At 40.0% G+C, this 21,239-nt stretch overlaps 2 protein-coding genes across 4 annotated transcripts; one reads left to right on the top strand and one right to left on the bottom strand.

The window, feature by feature from the left end:
• On the top strand, positions 1-2,743 carry ahsg1 (alpha-2-HS-glycoprotein 1). Its single transcript, XM_024805672.2, has 7 exons — positions 1-236; positions 594-704; positions 865-949; positions 1,524-1,693; positions 1,779-1,895; positions 2,192-2,269; positions 2,376-2,743. The coding sequence occupies exons 1-7, from the start codon at positions 39-41 to the stop codon at positions 2,634-2,636; spliced, it is 1,020 nt and encodes a 339-aa protein (XP_024661440.2). The 5' UTR covers positions 1-38; the 3' UTR covers positions 2,637-2,743.
• Positions 2,744-3,064: 321 nt separating this feature from the next.
• Positions 3,065-18,605, bottom strand: sass6 (SAS-6 centriolar assembly protein). Of its 3 annotated transcripts, XM_004569312.6 has the most exons (16): positions 18,028-18,600; positions 17,470-17,530; positions 17,281-17,360; positions 17,072-17,176; positions 14,397-14,565; positions 13,966-14,043; positions 13,488-13,607; positions 11,459-11,650; positions 11,053-11,247; positions 10,125-10,214; positions 7,969-8,148; positions 7,509-7,590; positions 5,689-5,798; positions 4,494-4,591; positions 3,641-3,732; positions 3,065-3,387 (listed from the first exon to the last, which is right to left on the bottom strand). In XM_004569312.6, the coding sequence occupies exons 1-16, from the start codon at positions 18,087-18,089 to the stop codon at positions 3,335-3,337; spliced, it is 1,767 nt and encodes a 588-aa protein (XP_004569369.1). In that variant the 5' UTR covers positions 18,090-18,600; the 3' UTR covers positions 3,065-3,334. The 3 variants fall into 3 exon arrangements, with proteins under 3 accessions (XP_004569369.1, XP_076731844.1, XP_004569368.1); XM_076875729.1 differs by having other exon boundaries at positions 3,065-3,732; positions 4,494-4,592; positions 5,696-5,798; positions 18,028-18,605; XM_004569311.5 differs by having other exon boundaries at positions 3,065-3,732; positions 18,028-18,604.
• Positions 18,606-21,239: the final 2,634 nt, after the last annotated feature.

Below are 21,239 nucleotides of genomic sequence, written 5' to 3'. Positions count from 1 at the left end.
CCGTAATAGTGGCCTGCTCCAGTCTTCTCTGCGGTACCATGAGGACGTTACGAGTCCTGACACTTCTTTCGGCAGCAGTCCTGCTTTGCAGCGCTGCCCCAGGTTTGGAGCCACTAACATGCAGTGAAGGTAACGGTCCGGCGGCAGCAGATAAGGCAGTGCATCACATCAATGAGCATCACGACCATGGCTACAAGTTCAGACTGCATGAAGTTCAAGGGAACAGTGTGGAACAGGTATGATAGTAGCAGTAAATGTGCGCATTTGCAGTTCACATTTGAGTATTTCCACTTTGGCAAGAGGAGCAAAGAGATAATAAACAACAAGCGGGACAAAACTTAAACAATAGAAGAGAGTAGAAAAAACAGTAGCAGTTCTATAAAAGCATAGTGAGTGACAAATCCAAGTCCACAATTCTTTTGAAATGTTTTTCTTTTTTAAAAAAAAAAAATATTATTAATGTTTATTGTAGTTTTCCAAACATTAGCTTTTCATGACAAAAAATCCTTAAAGTCTGTCATGGTGTTCCTGTGGTGATGTAGGAAACTGCATCAGTAAATATGAATGACAGTCTTACTCTCTGCTCTTTCCAGGTTGATGGTGGATGTAACGTAAAGTTGCAGCTGGATCTTCAGGAAACAAAATGCCACACTATCAACCCGAAACCCTTTGAGGACTGTGAAATACGTCGCATGGGAGAGCGGGTAAATGCAAAGCAGCTGTTTGCTTAATCCACCTGCCTGCACTGACTTCATGCAACATTCACCTCTGGTCAGAAGGTGGACGTGCTAATCTGGCCAAATTATGCAAAGTTACTTCAGTGATGTTATGAAATAAAACTGCATTCTCTGTGTTTCTCTGAAGGCAGTGAAGGCCAACTGCACTGTGTTGATGACTATAAAAGATGGTGATGCCGACATAACCAAATATGAATGTGACACACGACAAGGTGGGCTCTCTCTGCATCATAGCTGTTCACCATTTCACTGAGAAGATGCTACTGTAGATATGATCAAATACGATCATTTTTGATTACTTGTTACTCCAAGGCTGTTGGTCTGCCTGTTCAAAAACACACTCGATGTGGTCAAAGACAGACTTTGGCCAAACTTCCTCATTTTTCATAATTTGTCATTTAAGTTTGACTGCAGATAAAAAACAGCATTTGTAAAAGCAGTACACTAATAGCAAATATTAAAACTGTGGCATTAAGTTTAGTTTAAAAAAATGCTTATTTAGGATTTAAATCATTTAACATGTCTCAAAAAAGTTGGGACAAGGGTGACAAAATACTTTGTGTGTAACGCTAAAAAAATACAATGAAGAAACTCACGATTGAAAAATAATTTCAAACAAGCATCCTAGTGAAGAGGAGTCTTTAGGAAGTAAACATGGGGAGAAGTTCATTATCTTGTGAAAGACTGCAAGGGAGAATATTTGACAGAAAACGCTAAAGAGCCTCAGCGAGTGACTTTTGGAATCCTCTGAACGTACACTCAGTACAATTCTTTGTGTGTTTGCAGAAAAAACTAACTTGGAGATGGTACGCATCTGCCCTGACTGTCCTGTGCTGCTGCCTCTCAACAACTCTGAAGGTCTCAAGTCTGTTCGTGAAGCGACAGCAGAATTCAACAAGAACACCAGTAACCAGCATTACTACATCTTGAAGGAAGTGGGGCGGATATCAACTGGGGTACAGAGGATCCTTTTCTTCCTCCCCCTCTTTGTGAACTCATAAGATCAGTCATTGTTTAACTTTACACTTTCTTTTCTTGTAGTACATAATGGGATTAGGAATGAACTACTATCCTGAGTTTGCACTTGTGGAGACTCATTGCCCAATGGGCTCTAGAATCATAATTGAGGCATGCATTCCACTTTGTCCTAACAGAGCTGTAAGTACAACTCATACACTTCAGAAAATCCTGAGCCACATTTTGATATGCTGTGTACTAAAATTAGTCAAGTGTTTAGCTGTGTGTATTCAGTGAGATCATGAGTACCACATCCCATTAAAATTATATCACAATGTTAAAGAGTAACAAGCGATTTACTGCACAGTTGTAAGAAGTATTAAATCAAATACAAACAATACAGATAACCAGCATTTCTAATCCCTAAATGACAAATACCTTTTTTATGGCTTATTCCTGTTAGTTCTCTCATTGTATATATCCTTCCTTTTTTAAAGCGTCATGCTTTCTGCCGTTCATCTTACTCCAGTCAAAATGGACTCCTGTCCACTGAGTGTGATTTCTATCCTGCAGAGGTGAGACCAACAGCAGCTTTGGAATAAATTTCCTTTTTTATGGCAACTTATTAAGAAACGACAACAAAAAAACAACTCTTGCATTTGTTGTCTTTGTTCTCAACAGAACACCACTGCCCTTGGGCCTGGTGAGAAGGAGCCTGTCTGTGGACGTCATCCACATGGTCATGGTGGCCCCCCTCCACATGCTCACGACCATGGTCGTGGCCCCCCTCCACATGCTGACAAAGGAGGACGCCCTCCACATGCTCACGACCATGGTCGTGGCCCCCCTCCACATGCTCACGACCATGGTTGTGGCCCCCCTCCTGACCCAGCTCTCCACCCTATTTGCCCCTGGCCTCTTCCTCACCGCCCACACAACTAATCCAGAATTAGCTGAACATTGCCAAATAAAGAACATGGTTGTTCTGCATGCAATGTGCCAAAATATAGTGCATACAAAATAAACCATCGAGGTGTTGACTACTTGAAGCTGGAGTAAGCACAATGATTGTTATTTCTGAGAATCAGCAGACTCAGAACAGCAGTTCTGAAGTTTGGTTTGATTTGGCATCTATTTAATTCCATTATGATGCTGGCAGCAGCAATGATGCACTCAGCTATGGGCAAAGGTATCAAATGCGAATCTATATGTACAATGGTTGGTGTATGGTTCACATTTTGTAAATTGAAGGTAAACTGATTTGAGGATAGAATATTACTAAACACAAAAAAACCCAGCAGAAAGCACATATTTTTATTTTGGACATTATACTAAATGCGATATTGGATCAATTTTAAGATATCCAGAAATGAAGTGAGACTGGAAAAGTTGTTTATTCAAGAGTACACTGTATACAGTAAAACACAGTTAGGGGCCAAAACATAAGAAAAACAGAACAATTTTATTTCACATACAATAATACATTCTCAGTGATCACTAGAATTAACCATAAGAATCACTCATTAAAACAAATTTATTTAATGCAACAGTAGCAGTTTTGTACAAGAGCCGAAGACGTGACTTGATGGTTTTAAGTCCATTTCCATTGTAATCTTTCTGCAGATCCTGAAACTTCTGTTTTATGCAGAGAAGTAAGCTGAAGCTATAGATGGCTTTGTACTCTGAGGAAACTCTGAACACAAAGCAAGCAAACAGAATCAAATTACTGTTACTTATTATCACACGCATTCAGCATCTCAATCAAAAAAACAATTTTTTCTTCGTATTTTTTTTTTTAAAGGCACCTAAATTAGCGTTGTTGCCCCACAGATTTACTGCTGCATCCCAAAAAAAAGAGTTACACTACTAAGCCATGAAATGAAAAACTTGACGCACTGAAATTAATATGTGGTAGATGCTGATCTTTAAAAGATGAGCACTTTTACCTCTTTGACGTGGATTAGATGAAAGACCATAGATCGAGATGCAATCATCTCTCTTCTCAAAGTACTTCGAATCCAGACCAGCAGAGTCTCCACTAAGGACAAAGAGAAAACACAAGCCTGAGGAACACAAAATCACTTTGCATTCCTGACCAAAGAGACATATTCACAATGAACATTTAAAGCAAACAAACAAAAAGAGTTTGTTGTTCTACCACTGGTATTGTCGTGGAATCAAAATCATTTTAAATATATAACTGCTGTAAATTGCATACTGCTATAAAGAAACACATTTATCAGCCTGGATAGAGACCTTAAACTTCTTCCTTCCCTGCTAAAGCAAGAGAGACAGCTATAATGATAGGGAAGTGTATTTCATTTGTACACAAAAGTACAATATCAGACAGAAATGGACCAGATAGTATCTGTAGCAAACTTTTACAGGAAAGTTAGTGAGATTTTGTGCCTATACCTGCATAAAACAGTGCTTATTATTCAGGTGAACACCCAGGTACCTATAAGAGTCCACTATCTCAATGTCCACTTCCTGGATTTTCACCGGTGTAGTGCTTCCAATTAGTACATGACCTGCTCTGCCTCCTGAGCTAGACCCAACCCATGTCTGAGAAGTGCACTAAATTCAGTTATACTAACATTTTTTTCTTTATATTCACATTTGATATGAGATTAACTACAATAAATGAATACCAATAAAAAAAATAACATATATCAATAAATGTGTCTAAATACTTACATTACTCAAAGATAATACATTTTATAAATTGCACAGTTTTACTTTGGCTCATTTGTCTTTGAGTGTAATGTATACTCAGTCATACTAAGTCAACAAACTCACATCTGTCTGTTTGATGACTTCCCGAGATGCTCATCAGTAAGATTGATCCCAGCAGCCGCCATGGGAGATACAACAGGTTTGGCTGTCTGAGGATAAAACTGAAGTGCCAGAAAAAATACAGAGATATCTTCAGGTGGTGTTAGTGCTGTTGATCTGCTATAATGTGCAAACATAAGACTGTTGCACAAAGACACAGTGAAGCCCCTTCAGACCTTCTCTCTACTTCTCCATCAGCACTCTGAAAGCAAACTGCTGCTCACTGATCATCGCCCCTCTTATTAACTTAGCTTCAACAACTCTTTCCCTTGGCGCAGCTTTCTCTCTCTGTAGTTACTACAGCTCTTCACCTGCTTTCTTAAACATTTGTCCCAGTACGCTACTTCTCTTTCTCAGGCATCCCGTCATTCTCTAAGCTTATGTTAAACTAGACGTGATTGTTTTGAATTGATTATTTCTTTATTGTAACAATGCTTCTTGTGAATAATGCATTTGTTGGTCAAAGCCACGAAAAACCCACCAAATCTTTTCTGCATTTATTACTTCCAGGGTGGATTATTAGGTTCATAGGCTCATGTTGATGTGTATATTGTTAAATGACAATTCGTTTCAGGTCATTTAATGGAGAAGTTCGAATCTAATATAATGAATAGTTAATAAATTACTGTCTTCTGTGCGTAATTAAGTAGCGTACAAAAAAAGAATGGGATGCCATTCCATATAGGTGTGTGACTGAGCAGGTGACCGGCATAAGGAGGTGGTGCAGGTGGTGCCAGGCTGTTGTGGCTGTGTACGGTCCTTCCACATGCTACTGAGGCCCCTTTTTGTTGAATGAATAAATTGCTAAATGCCGATATGTCTCAGACTTCAATCACCCAATCTAATAAATGTGGCGCAACCCACATGCCCAGTGCTGCTGTTCAACCTGCAAATGCATTTTTCTCACACACCATTTAGTGTAACAGCAATTACACAGGCTTTCCAACAATATAACATTTATTGCCAACAAGCATTGCTTCAAGAAAGAAACTGACCAAATTGAAATTTTCTTGCTTTGCCGTCTCTTCCTGCCATAATCTCTCACTCAATGACACAAAACATATTTATATTGAGCTGAATGGCACAATAGGAATGAAGCTTGTAGTAATATCTAAGAGGAAGGATGAAGAATAAACACCATCAGTATGTTGTCACCTACCCCAAGTCCTGCTGTTGTGGTTGAGACTGCAGGATTCTCCAGTGATTCCAGACCCCGTGCTTTTCTGGACAGCTGCTTTTCATTTAGCTGCTTGTTAAGCCAATTTATAACTGTGGTAAAATGAAAATAAACACACTAGTAAATGTGCTACACTTAAATAGCAACTTTCATAATGTGAATGAGATTGCTATTCACAATACAAATTATTTGTCATTCACACATTTATCAAGGCAGCCAAGGCAAGGAGCAGATACTCACAGTGCATCTGGAAAGAATGTTTTTTATGTTATGACTTATTCAATAATGGAATTAATTCATTTTTCACCTCAAAATTCTACAGACAATATTCCATAATGACAAAATGTAAATCAATTTGTTGATTCATGTATAAACAGGGACTCAGAAGGAGGCAGACGCAGCATCTAAGGGGATGGGTTTTGGAGAGAAGCTGCAGAGAGGCGTGTAAGACAAATGAATCTCTGTTGCTTTGTCCCAACCCATCATGTTCTGGGGGTTTTAATAAATTTGTCCAGATTTCTAGAAATGAGAGCTCCTCCATCCACAATGGGGTGGATGCTGTCTAAAAAGACCAGATTTCCCCTGAATCCTCTTTGTCCTTGGAAGTCATCAAATAGAATCTGAATACTATTTTCCAAGGCTTTCAGATCTCTCTGACACCACTTTTATTCTGTTTTAGCTATTCTGGTCTTCTCATTGGATGATGTTTGCATGAGTATACGTATACATGTATTTTATGTTCACGTATGTGTGCTTGTGTACATTTTTAATTCTTTTTTATCATATCATCCCTCTGTTCAGCCCTTTGGCCGACACTTGATGTCTTTTAAATGTGCTATTTAAATAAAGGTGACTTGAAAGTTTCCCAATCATCTTTAGAGCCCACTGATTTTTTACTACTCAGACAGCCAGCAATCAAAGGGAAATAAGTGCCTAAAAATGTCACTCCTGGTCCGATTAAGGAGGGTACCAGAGAAAATGACTAAGCCCAAGATTGTTTTGGTAAAGTTAGTCCCCAATTCAATATTCATTTAGTTACCTTCGATTGATGCAACCAGGTGTCATTACTGTTGACGTGAATTATAATTTTACAAAATGTACATTTAACTTTAACCAGCAGTTTAAAAATTTCCCTGAATGTCACCTGCTCTGGCCCCTGGAAGACAACTATGTCTTTTCAAGGGTCTGAAGTGAGGTCAGCCTAAGCTGCAAAAAGGCTACATTTATTACAAGTATTGTTATTACAAAAGGAGGCAGAGGAGTAACTAAATATCTGACACACTGAGCAGGAAACTGCAGGAGGGACAGGTATAGAGGCCATGCTGCTAGCGAGTTGGCTACAAGCTAAGCTAGGCTAGGCAGGCAAATCACTGTGAATACAATTAGCGGGTGAATCAACAGATTGTGCTTTGGATAAAGCTCACAAAGTTTACACTAAGAAATAAGATGCTATTTAATTAATCTGGCTAAGCAAAGACATAGTGTTTCTTCTTCACTCATCTATAGTTTCCCCTTCCCCCCCATCTCTCTGCAGATGGCTGAGCCTGGTCCTTCCCACTGTCATCAATTTCTTGCTAATGGTTGTGTGATTGTTGGTGTTTCTAATATTGCCAAATCACAACTGTTGTTGTTAACGAGCGCTATATAAATAAAATGTAGTTGTAGTGTACGTCGCCATATGGAAGTGGACTCCATAAACACTGATGGATTGAGAAGCTTTGCTGGATTTGTAAACCTTAACGATTTTGAAGACATGAAAGTCAGTTTTCAGAGGGTCCATTGAACAGGACTAGCTTCCTTACCATTCTCATTAGTTTTCAGCACTTCTTTGGTTTCATTTAGCTTCTGTACCGTGGCCTCCAACTGCTCATTTAATTTTAAAATCTGAAAAATAAAAAGAATATTTTGCACTGGTTGTTATTCTTGTCAGGAACCTGAGGCTACATTTCACACAGGCTCACCAAATCTGGACAGCAGAATATTGGAATAACAACGCCTGGTCTAATAAGTCTCAATTTCTGCTCTGACATTTGGATGGCAGAGACAGAATGACATGAAAGGACGGATCCATCTCGCCTAGTATCGATAGTTCAGGTTGTTATTTTATTTTATGCTCACTTGCTTTTAAAAGGACACAGTTCACACAGTACTGTACTTTTTCTTTTTGTATTTTTTTAAAGTACTTGTACTGATTTACTGGTTTGACTGATGAGATCTCCTTTACTGCTTTACCAAAAGAAAAGGCTTCAGTCTGTGACATACCTGTTCTTCCTTAGTGTTGAGCTGCTGCTGAGCGCTTTGTAGATCCTTTTCAACACTCTGAAGTTTCTCTGAAGTTTCCTGGAGAATCTTTTCCTGCGACACTGTCACAGTGTTTTTGACTTTTATTTTTCCTACTAAGGTTCGAACTTCTCCTTGCAGCTTCTTAATGATACCGTTAGCCTGTATGTATAAAAGAAAAAAAGGATAGATCAAAAAGAGGAGTTGATCATTTTCAAAACTCACAACTTCTATTTTTTCCCTATAACAGAGATGCAGTCCGTTCACTTTCTTTCCAAAGCAACCAATATCAGTATAAGCAACACCCTATAAAACAGGATGTGGTTCACTGTGTAGGGCATTCCTGCATATTGCTCATTTTATACTACAGTGGTTGTGCCCATTTGCATGGGGAGAAAAGTTCTCAAGCTTTGAAAACATGGTCCTGTGTAGTCCCCCCCAAACTAAGTAGGCTGAATGCTGTTGGGTGAGAAGTGAACCAGAAAAGGGAGTGGTGCACGTCTCTTGTTCTGGAGCTTACAGGGAACGGAAGAAGCATGAAAAACATCAAAGACCAGAAAAGAGATAATGAAAAGCACACGTAACAGCTACAGGGGACACGTCTTCATTCTTTTCAGCGCATCTGTTCATCTGTTATAACTTTGCTCTTCTATGCAGCTGGCTGGAAGACCATCAACAGCACAAACAAGAGTCGCCCACAGCTACAACCATCGCCTCCAACTGGCTCACTGCAGGTAGATGGGCTATTCATTGCTCCCTACAGGCTGCGAAAGCACTGCCAAGGGCTGGAACTACCATTTATTTTAGTAATCGAGTATTCTATCGATTAACTGGATAAAAAAATACTTTTTTCTTGTTAATGAGCAACAATAAAGATTTTAAAAAGAAAAAACAGGTCTTTTAAGTTGAACTGCTGATTGTGCTTTCTAAAATGAAAACCAGTGTTTTAAAGATTAACTGCATTCATCTGTCAAAAAATGTAAAATTAATTTTTAATTACATTTAATATGGCACATAAAATTACATGGAAAATACAGAAATACTCTCAATTACAGCCAAAGGTCAAAGTCAAAGGGAGGTTCTCTGACTTTGTACTGTGACTCATAAATAGTTATTTATATTTTCTGATTATATGTTATATCAAGGAAGACTGAGTTATCATTTATTAAACAGCATTATTATATAAAATTATCCATCATCCATTCTCTATCCCAGCTACCATAGGGTAAAAGGTAGGGTACACCCTGGACAGGTGCCAATCTGATGCAGGGCTAGCACGGTGGCGCAGTGGTTAGCACTGCTGCCTCACATTCCTGGGTTTAAATCCACCATCTGGCCACTGCCTTACTGTGTGGAGTTTGCATGTTTGCCTCATGTCTGCATGGGTTTTCTCCGGGTACTCCGGCTTCCTCCCACAGTCCAAAGACATGCACAGGTCAATCTGTGATTTTAAATTCCCCACAGGAGTGAATGTGAGCGGGGAAGGACTAAAAAGAAAGTGTAAACTTCATCCTACTCCTTTTTGAGCACGTATATATCAGAGATATTAGTAGCAATTAGATTTTTTTCTACTTCGTTTTCTGTTTAAAATATATTTCATTATTTAGATTTACATATGTGAAATAAAAAAAAACAACAACCTTAAAACCTCCATTCAGATGCATGTCTGAAATCTTCTCCAAAACCTTTTATATAAAAGTCTTGAGTGCTTGAAATATAAAATACAAAACAATGGCTAATGACTGAGACGCCCAGAATGGCTACCCGAAGACTGGAATATCTTGATCCCAAGGATCCCCAAGAATGGATCGGTCCCAGTACCAAATACCAAGGAGCAAAAACACCAGCGACTGGTAGACAGAGAAGTCACTCGAGAATGTAAGACTAGACTGACGAACCTATGCACTGCCAAGACCCCAATATGTGGAAGGTCAAGGCAGCAGTGGTCCCCGTGCTAACCGAGGAGGCACTTGAGGCAGTGACCCCAAACTGTGCCAGTGGTTCCAGCAGATCCCTAAACAACATCAAAGATCTCTGTCTAGAAGATATAGCAAAGATTCTGTGCTCCAAGGCCCAAGGACTTGAGCTTAAAGGATAAAAACTGTGAGTTTTGAACACAAACACACAAACTGACAAACCTTTATCAGCTCCTCAGAAAGTGATTTCACCGTAGCTTCAAGTTTTCGAATCTGAAGTTCCTTACTTTCTGCATTTTCTTCCACTGATTCCTATAACAAAAAGCAAGCTGGTTAAAAATATCAGAAGGGCAAAATTTTATTAAACAAACAAACAAAAAACAAAAACCTTGAAGGCTTGATGAACAATCCTGATTTAAATTTGGCCTCCATCAGGGTAGTCTTCTGCTGCACCTCTTCATTTTTAGATAAACCCCTGGCAACCCCTCGTGCAATGCCATGTGTGTAAGTCTAAAAACAGCAGCTTGTCAACTTGAATTTTATTTTGATGAACAAAGTTTTTGTAGGCGATTCCAAAAACACATCTACCTTTCAAACATGCTGTGTTTGTTAGTATGTTGCAGTTGTTGCATGTTCACTTCATTTCAGGTTCTCTGCGTCACATGTTCTTCCTCAGATGCCTCCGGACATCACAACCAAATACCTCACTTATACTCTCATAGTAAAAAAACAAAACAACCCCGAGGCATTCTCGGGGCTTTGAGACCGTATACCAAGTCTTGTCACCAGTTATGACTTCCAACATAAAAGTTGGACCAGTCTGACACAGATGTTTATTTTCTGCATAACAGTTAGTTAGCAGCAGAGTTGGTAGTGGATGAGCGATGAAACATTTCTCCCACTGAAAACACAACGTCCAGACGAACAGAATCAACCTTTTGGGATTTACACACCTGGATGGTTGAGCGCGCATCAAGACAGAAGGATTCATGAATTAAACTGAATTGAAATTGAATTGCACAACACTGACATCCTGAGTCTAACCATTCGTCTGTACACGGTGACTCCTGGTGACTTCCTATTCATAACGTCATATCATTTCTCTCATTCTGAATCCTTAATGCCCCCCTGTCCCCGAGGGCTTCCTTACCTTCTGCTGCTGAGTGGCTTCCAATACTTCTTTGGTGCGGTTCATCAGCTGATCCTTATCTTTGACCTCCTGTTCCAGAACAGCCACTCTCATCTGCATCTGGCTCACCAAACGGTCCTTTTCATGGACCTCTGCGTCCAGGGTGCTGTTTTCCCTCCTGAGAGACAGGACCTGCTGCTTTAAATGCTGGCATTCCTATATGAAAGAGAAAGAAAATAATCAACAGCATTCTCTTGCTGTGGGGAGCTTTCAGCACGGCTTCCGCTGCCCCCATGATAGGATGATCTACAGAAGATGGACGGATGAAATTTATATCTGCTGCCAATACACAAATTATAATAAAGTTTCAAACATTAAGAGCAAGTCACCTGGACGCAATAATTCCTCATCCTAAACATTCACTTACCTCGTCTGCACCAACTAGTTTAATCTTCAGGTCTCGGATGGCAGACTCGTTCTTGTATTTCTTCTCAGTCAGTTCTCTGCACGAGGCCTCCAACTCTGTCAGTCGACTATTAAGCTGATGGCTGCTCTTTTTATGAGCAGTCTCCAGCTCCTGACGAAGCTGCTCTGTCTGCTGCTGAAACCTGCTCTGTAACTGGAAGACAGACAAACAATCTCCAACCATTTCTGCAGGGCAATCTTTAGCTTTGCTTTTGATCCCTATAGTTTCAAAGGTTCCAAATAAATGACTGCTTCCACGAGACTGAGCTAAGAACAAAGCCACACGTGGTTAATATTGTGTGACAGGGTTGTTAACTATGCAGAGGATAGTGTTAGTAATTTGTATGGTACGACCCACAAGCATAGACTAAGATTTACAACTGTGTGCAGTGATTTGTGTTCTACTTTTGAGGGCTCACAAATGTGTGCTCCGATCCACAAACAGATACAAAGAAATCTGATCACACGGAAAACGACATAAATGTGCACACATAAACCTGAATAAATCCTTCAGTGCTTACGAATCTGAAAATACATGTAACAGCCCTCTCGCTCACTATTAAAAAATTTAATGCATGTGAACGAATTGCCTGAAACGCACCGATACCACACTGCATGCCCACATGAGGTTTTGAGACAAATTTCACACTGTCATGCAGAATAGAACAGAAATATCCTTTATTGTCCCTCATTGGGGAAATTCATGTGTTCCAGCAGCGTGGAAGTGGCAGGCAGAAAGAGCTTGAGACAAAAAGCTAAGTATATAAAATAAAGAACAAGAATAAGAGACTGTAGAGGGCAAATTTACAACATAAGATGTCAATGAATATAAGATGCTTTTAAAAAACTGTGTAGAGCGATGAAAAAGCGACTTCTACACTTTATATTTTAGTCGCTGAATCAACATCAGATTAAATCTACTACTACTAATTGACACTTTATTCAAAAGACCGATTAAAACTAGTTTAAAATTTGCTGTCAAAATTAACAATGCAAACATATCACTGCACACACTTGTAAATCTTAGTTTAAACTCGTGGATCACATAGTACGTGTTTGTATCACTTTTAAAGGTTCATTTCTCCCACTTTACATACAAGAAGGTAGTAAATGCAAAACACAACTAACAAAAATGTAGCATAAGCTAAGGGAGCTAATCTGAAGTTCCATGTTAATGTCACAGTAATTTGACCCTGACTAGGTCAACCTCGAGCCCTACAATAACCACACAAATATTTACATCGCATGCTTTTTAAGCACTTGCCATCTAAAATATGAGCTGACTTGTACGGAAGAGGAATAGGGCCACTGGGGGAAAAAAAGTGGGCACGTCTCTCTTTTTTTTTTTTTTTCTTTTCCTGAATTCTGAGATTAAAGTCAGAATTCTGAGATTAAAGTCAGAATTCTGAGATTAAAGTCAGAATTCTGAAAAAAAAATTGATGAAAAAGTCAGAATTCTGACTTTTTTTTCTCAGAATTCTGAGATTAAAGTCAGAATTCTGACTTTTTTCCCAGATTTTTTTTCCAGTGGCCCTAATCCTCTTCCGTAGACTTGCTTTGAACAATTATTTTTAAGTAATTTCATGAATTATAATGATTTAAACTAATAAAGTTTAATAGATTTGTTTTCCATTTTCTACGTTTGATACGTTGGCATAAAGAAGTACAACAAAGTACTGAGTAATGTACACACCATAGTACTCTACAACTCAAAATTGAAAACCTGGAATCTAAACAAAACCTTGTAACTTTTTAGGAAATAACATTTTACTTGTGTGACTATGTTTTTTTTAAACAGATCACAAATCTGTGGAGAGATGCTCTTTCTCCAAATATGTTTTTTTAGCTGCTCTTTGCTCCAAGTCAGGTAAAATAACTTCTATCCTGCCGAGCTTCCTTAGACACGGCGCTGTGCACAGCTTGTTTTGACATTAATACCCATATTAAAAACATAGCTGATGAATTTGTGCTGATTAAAAGAGAAGTCTTGCCTCCAGAGCCTTGTCTCTCTCCAGCTGCAGCTCCTGAGAATGAAGGCTGGACAGCGAGCTGGTCTGAGTCGTCCACTCTGAGCGTAGTTTGTCCAACTCTTTGGTCTTCTCAGACAGCGTCTATGATCCACATATGATCACTTGTTCAGCTGCATGTTATAGTTACATAGAACACACCGTGGACAACGCTTTGTGGAACTCTTTTTAAATGTTGATCTGATAATTACAACTTTGCAGATTCCAGTTTTCCTTGCTATATTTGACCGCATACAAAATAATTGTTCAACTTTTGTTTAATAAAAAGAAATTACATGAAAAAAATCAATAAATGGGCAGTTTATTAATAAATAAACTGAAATTTCTATTAAAGAAAAATCACAAAAGTTTCGCTTAACATTAATTGCTGTAACGCAAGAACTACTAAACTGAGTACGTAAGTAAGCTGTATCATATCTTAAAAAATAAAAATAATGCACACCTGTTGAGCATAATTCAGCTGCCTGGTCAGATCATCTTCAGTCGTCTTAAGCTTCATTTCTAGGGCATGCTTCTCTGCCTGAAACAACAAAAAATGACACAAACATGACAAAACCTGTTAAAACTCAGTTTTGCTCTGAAAAACAAAATAATTATTTGACTAGACAATTATATTCAAACAAATGTTTTTATATAATATATATACGTTGCCTTCAGCTGATCAAACTAAACTAAAGCTAAAATACAAGTAAGCTTGAAAACATGAAGCCCACCCAAGCAATACAAGCTCCCATCTTTGGGATTAACAACTACACTTAACATGTACATGACAACGTTTTACTTACATGAACTAACATTAAAATTTGGTATTTATTTAAAGGGTTGTTTTTTTGATGAGTGGCATAAAGTATGAAGAAGCTAAATGGAACCAACCTTCAGAGAGGAGAGACAAACTGCCAGGTAATCTTTAACCTCTTTGTCAGAAGCTTGAGAAAGTCGTAAAGACAAGTGGTTAAGGTGCTTAAATGCGTTTGTCTCTATGACACTGAAGTTGGCGGGACCTTCTAGCACTGGAGACTGACATGACAAATGAAGAAGAAATCTGTGGAAAGGACAACAGTTAGTCTGTGCAAAAGGGTTTAATTTATATCTTTCAAATTACTAAGTCAGTAGGACATATTTGTAATGTTTTTAAATATTCCAGTGATACTTAATGATGAGCATAGGGACGTGCAGCAAGCAACTTTATCGTTCACCAATTTCAAATTCCAAGGCTCACCCTCACCTTTACTACAGAGTCCTCTCCCCACTCTACTACCTCCCTCGCTTCCCCCCCTTCCTGACACCATGACACCCCCCTCCTCCAATCCCTCTCTCAGCAGCAAGACATCTCCCCCCCTCCCCTCCTCCCAAACATCTCCCAGTGTCACAGTGGATCAGGTCAGGAGACAACTGAGGAAGCTTCGCCCCAGAAAGGCAGCAGGCCCAGACAAGGTGTGTCCTAGGATGCTAAAGGCGTGTGCTGCTGAACTTGGGGAGCCGCTACAACGAGTCTTCAACCTCAGTCTGCGACTGGGGAGAGTGCCCGCCCTATGGAAGACATCCTGCATCGTCCCGGTCCCCAAAAAGAACCGGCCCAATGAGCTGAATGACTTCCGACCGGTGGCACTGACGTCACATCTTATGAAGACTCTAGAGCGGCTCTTCCTCAACCTCCTCCGACCACAGGTACAACATGCCCCAGGACCCACTACAGTTTGCATACAAGGCGGGTGTCGGAGTGGAGGATGCCATCCTGTACCTCCTACACAGAGCCCACTCACACCTGGATGGGGGAAAAGGCACGGTCAGGATCCTGTTTCTTGACTTTTCCAGTGCCTTTAATACCATCCAGCCCTGCATGCTTCAGGAAAAACTGAACAGGATGGAGGTGGACCCCTGCCTGGTGGCTTGGATCTCCGACTACCTCACCGACAGACCACAGTACGTCAGGCTGAAGGACATCACGTCTGACACAGTGGTCAGCAGCACAGGAGCACCACAGGGAACTGTGCTGTCCCCTCTTCTCTTCACCCTGTACACCTCTGACTTCTGCTACAACTCTGAATTATGCCACATTCAGAAGTTTGCAGATGACACAGCCATCATGGGGTGTATCTGGGATGATCAGGAAGAGGAGTACAGAAGTCTGGTGAGGAACTTTGTCGCATGGAGTCACACAAACCACCTGCAACTCAACACCTCAAAGACTAAGGAACTGGTTGTGGACTTCGGGAGGTCTAGAGCAGGTCCACTGCCGGTTCAGATAGAGGGGGAGGAGGTGGAGGTGGTCAACAAGTACAAGTACCTCGGGCTGTGGGTGGACAATAAACTGGACTGGTCATGCAACACAGAGCACCTGTATAAAAAAGCCCAAAGCCGACTGTACTTCCTCAGGAGGCTGAGATCTTTTAACATCTGCAGGAAGCTCCTGAGGATGTTTTACCAGTCGGTGGTTGCTGGAGTACTTTTCTATGCTGTGGTGTGCTGGGGGAGCAGCACAGCAAAGAAGGACTCATCCAGGCTGGAGAAACTGATCAGGAGGGCTAGCTCTGTGGTCGGCATGAAGCTGGACACTCTGGTGACAGTGGCAGAGAAAAGGACATTAAAGAAACTGATGGACATTATGAACAATGCTGGGCATCCTCTGCACACGGCCATAAACAACCAGAAGAGTCTGTTCAGTGACAGGTTGCTTCTCCCCAAGACAAGAACTAACAGACTTAAAAACTCCTTTGTCCCACACGCCATCAAACTGTTTAACTCCTCTCTGGAGGGGAGAGGGAGGGGAAACAGGAAACAGGAGGACAAAGGAGGGGGGAACAACTAAGCTGTAGTGCCTCTTCACCTCACTGTACAATACCTTGTGCAATACTTTTGTAAATAGTCAACAGTGCAATAGACTCAATACTTGAAATGTGCAATTCACTTGTATTTTTATTCCTATTTATCCCCTTCATATATTTTATTTATATCTGTCTCTGTATTTATATAAGTGTGTGTGTGTATGTGTGTGTGTGTGTGTGTATATATATATATAACATTCTGTAACTGTAACTTCTGTCGGTGCTGTGCTTTTTGGAAACCGAATTTCCCAGAGGAACCCACCCGAGGGATTAATAAAGTTCTATCTTATCTTATCTTAGAATCGTGTCTACTTTTATCACAGCGTCACTTGAGAAGGGATGACACTGGCTGATAAAATACATTAATTTTTTTCTCAAATATTTATTTATTGCTTTTCCAACAACATTTTAACCAATAGGAAGAGATAGTTCAAATAAAACAGAGGAGGAAATTAATTTTTTTTTAAATTGAGTGTATAATAGTAGTGTATGTACATCGTGTATGAACAGTGTTGGGGAAACACATAGATATAGTTATACATACTCTCCCATGTAGATCATTCAGATATTATTACAGAAAAAAAAATATATATAGATAAGTAAAATAAAACAAAACAACCCCCCCCCCCCAAAAAACAACAACAACAACAAAAATATATTTATGGCATATATTTGCTTAGCTTATTCAAACAGTGTGATGTCATGTGTTGGTTTTCTTCATACCTTGGACTGTCTGACGTTTGTTCGGAAATGCACAGGTTAAGCAGGTCAATAAACTTCTGAGGAAATGATGCAAAATCGATCAGTAGACCCTGTTGGACTTTCAAGCTACACAACAATTCAAACACAAATGACATTAGTTAATATTGAAGATGCTTTGTCCCTTAACTCTAACACAACACACTACTTCATACAAATCTTTTTACACTTACCTTTGGAAATCCTCTTCTGATATTGCAAGGTTGAAGAGAAAATATGGATCTATATCATCTGTTATCCGTACTAGAAGATCCTAATGTAATATGTAAAGAACAGGAAATGTTAAATGATATAATGTAAGTGTAGTGTAGTATATAGTATAGTTCTCTCTTTATTTTAAAACGATAAAACGTCCCACTCACTCTTTTGTGCACTGGACTTGTTGTCAGCTGAAGTTCAATTGTGACACGAATATTTGCTTTTCTGTAAAATGAAGCAATTAAACATGATGTTTGGTGACTCAATAAGTCCTATGTGAACTTGTATTTCAGTGTTCACCTCATTTCAAAAATCCACGAACAGAATAAAGACAGGAATATGAAAATGTTTCATTTTCCCATAAATGTTTGCAAAATACACTAACACTTGCTTCTGATTCTGCAATGCTTTCCATGCAGCATTCACAAAGGCTCACTTACCCTTATGTGAAGTAACTTATGAAGGCTGCTAACAACATTAGCATGTCACCTGCCTTTACCTTTCAGTATGCCAAAATATTAATATTAACGTGCTTTGCATTAGTCTGTGCAACACGTTTGTTTGTTTTCCCCGGTTGGATTGGACCGACAGCTGTTTGCCGCAGTCAGGATGGGGAGGTTTCGTGTGTGCCGACAGAATAACCGTAATTATTCTTCTCGTCAGGTGTAACTTCAAACCAAGCTGTTTAAATAGTGCGTCCGTGTCCGTGTGCACAGGCTTACCTTTCCTCGCAGTCCCTGCATCTGACATTAACCTGCAACACTTTGTTGAAGAGCTCCTCCATGACAAAACCCGTCTTTCCCTGCGGTGCCGCTGTGACGAGTCAGAACATCGATCAACGTTAAAGGTTCGTATATCAGAGTATTTCTGAGTGATGCTGGTTTTCATCAGTCAGCTGGATCAGTAGTGTTTGGTATCTTTCAATTTGGCGCTTTTCAGGCGCCAACCGTACAAACGGAACATATGGTCCTTTTTTTGTTCTACGCTTTAATGGTGGACGGCAGACATGAAGCCTGGTACCGACACCGCCACCTGCTGGCCACAGTGGAAACAGAACACAGCGACCCACACGGTGATAGTGTGATACATTTAATTTAGTTTAGTTTTAAAAAGCCATATGCTATAATGATAGAAATTGCTTTCAGGTAGGTAAGTCCTACCTTGAGTAATCTTGAAGAATCTTGAATAATCAGGCCCCGTTTTGTCTTAAAGACCTTATCCGGTTGTTCAGTCTGACGTCACTAGCCGTGTCTGGGTCTAAACTCCGCTGCAGGTCCATATATCAAACGATCACTATGGCATTACTGAGAGTTGAAAAACTGTCTAAAGTCTTTCATCTTTAATAAAATGATCAGCGTTCTGCTCTACCAGGTGTAACAATTGAGTTTAACATCCAGGCATCCATGAAAACGGAATTTATGACATTTAACGGAGTTAGAAGTTAGCAGGGAGTTAGCTCGCTAGCTTCTATCTAAATACAATATAGCATGTCCTGACTGCGGGGTTTTGGAAACAAATTAAAACGTACAGCTCTGTTATCACTTCCAGCATAAATGAAGACAGAAAACTAAACAGCAGTGACGTTTGTAGGGTTACTGAAGTTGGGCTAGCTGGTATATAATGATGTGCTACGTGACCGCTAGCGACACAGCTATGTTAGCTTAATATAAACAAGCTAACCTTTTTTCCACTCGATAAAAGTTACCGTGAGTGTTCTCGGTGGTCAGGAACAAATGTAATCGCATGGCAGGATGCTGTAAAAGGACCAAACTTCAGCCAGGAGAACAACTGAGATAATCCATCCACAATACGAGGTTAGTCATTCATATACTGCTGCATGGGCTGGGCTGTAGTTACATCCTAAGGTTTTAAAAACTGAGCTTCAATAAATGATTAGCGGTAATAAAAGCCGAGGGAGGTCAACAGTGATCACTGACTGTTTTAGGAGCTTTTTGAGATCAAATAGAAGAAAAATACATAACATTAAACATGTTAACAACACAAAAGCCATATTAAACGCAGACTACTTTAGACCCGGAAGTAGGATTCGTCGCGTCATCACTGAACAACCGGATTGTATGGTAAGGACTCCAATACAGCTCTCAGACTTACTTGTCATTCCAAGAGTGTTTAAAAGCAGAATGGGAGGGAGAGCCTTCAGTTTTCAGTGCCCTCTTCTATGGAACCATCTCCCAGTTTGCGTTCAGGAGACAGACACGATCTGCTTTTAAGATTAGGCTTAAAACGCTCTTTTGTGCATATACAGGGAGTGCAGAATTATTAGGCAAGTTTTATTTTTGAGGAATAATTTTATTATTGAACAACAACCATGTTCTCAATGAACCCAAAAAACTCATTAATATCAAAGCTGAATGTTTTTGGAAGTAGTTTTTAGTTTGTTTTTAGTTTTAGCTATTTTAGGGGGATATCTGTGTGTGCAGGTGACTATTACTGTGCATAATTATTAGGCAACTTAACAAAAAACAAATATATACCCATTTCAATTATTTTACCAGTGAAACCAATATAACATCTCCACATTCACAAATATACATTTCTGACATTCAAAAACAAAACAAAAACAAATCAGCGACCAATATAGCCACCTTTCTTTGAAAGGACACTCAAAAGCCTGCCATCCATGGATTCTGTCAGTGTTTTGATCTGTTCACCATCAACACTGCGTGCAGCAGCAACCACAGCCTCCCAGACACTGTTCAGAGAGGTGTACTGTTTTCCCTCCTTGTAAATCTCACATTTGATGATGGACCACAGGTTCTCAATGGGGTTCAGATCAGGTGAACAAGGTGGCCATGTCATTAGTTTTTCTTCTTTTATACCCTTTTTTGCCAGCCACGCTGTGGAGTACTTGGACGCGTGTGATGGAGCATTGTCCTGCATGAAAATCATGTTTTTCTTGAAGGATGCAGACTTCTTCCTGTACCACTGCTTGAAGAAGGTGTCTTCCAGAAACTGGCATTAGGACTGGGAGTTGAGCTTGACTCCATCCTCAACCCGAAAAGGCCCCACAAGCTCATCTTTGATGATACCAGCCCAAACCAGTACTCCACCGCCACCTTGCTGGCGTCTGAGTCGGACTGGAGCTCTCTGCCCTTTACCAATCCAGCCACGGGCCCATCCATCTGGCCCATCAAGACTCACTCTCATTTCATCAGTCCATAAAACCTTAGAAAAATCAGTCTTGAGATATTTCTTGGCCCAGTCTTGACGTTTCAGCTTGTGTGTCTTGTTCAGTGGTGGTCGTCTTTCAGCCTTTCTTACCTTGGCCATGTCTCTGAGTATTGCACACCTTGTGCTTTTGGGCACTCCAGTGATGTTGCAGCTCTGAAATATGGCCAAACTGGTGGCAAGTGGCATCTTGGCAGCTGCACGCTTGACTTTTCTCAGTTCATGGGCAGTTATTTTGCGCCTTGGTTTTTCCACACGCTTCTTGCGACCCTGTTGACTATTTTGAATGAAACGCTTGATTGTTCGATGATCACGCTTCAGAAGCTTTGCAATTTTGAGACTGCTGCATCCCTCTGCAAGATATCTCACTATTTTTGACTTTTCTGAGTCTGTCAAGTCCTTCTTTTGACCCATTTTGCCAAAGGAAAGGACGTTGCCTAATAATTATGCACACCTGATATAGGGTGTTGATATCATTAGACCACACCCCTTCTCATTACAGAGATGCACATCACCTAATATGCTTAATTGGTAGTAGGCTTTCGAGCCTATACAGCTTGGAGTAAGACAACATGCATGAAGAGGATGATGTGGACAAAATACTCATTTGCCTAATAATTCTGCACTCCCTGTAGAGTAGAAAAGAACCAGTCCATTTACCACCAATGGTTCTCCTCAGTTCTCAGACATCCAAAATAACCTTTTTACTTCCTTTGATGTGTGTTTTATGCTCTAAATCAACTCA

This window comes from Maylandia zebra, linkage group LG17 (assembly GCF_041146795.1).
Source record: "Maylandia zebra isolate NMK-2024a linkage group LG17, Mzebra_GT3a, whole genome shotgun sequence".
Taxonomy (NCBI): Eukaryota; Metazoa; Chordata; class Actinopteri; order Cichliformes; family Cichlidae; genus Maylandia; species Maylandia zebra.
This window is presented reverse-complemented; position numbering and strand designations above follow the sequence as displayed.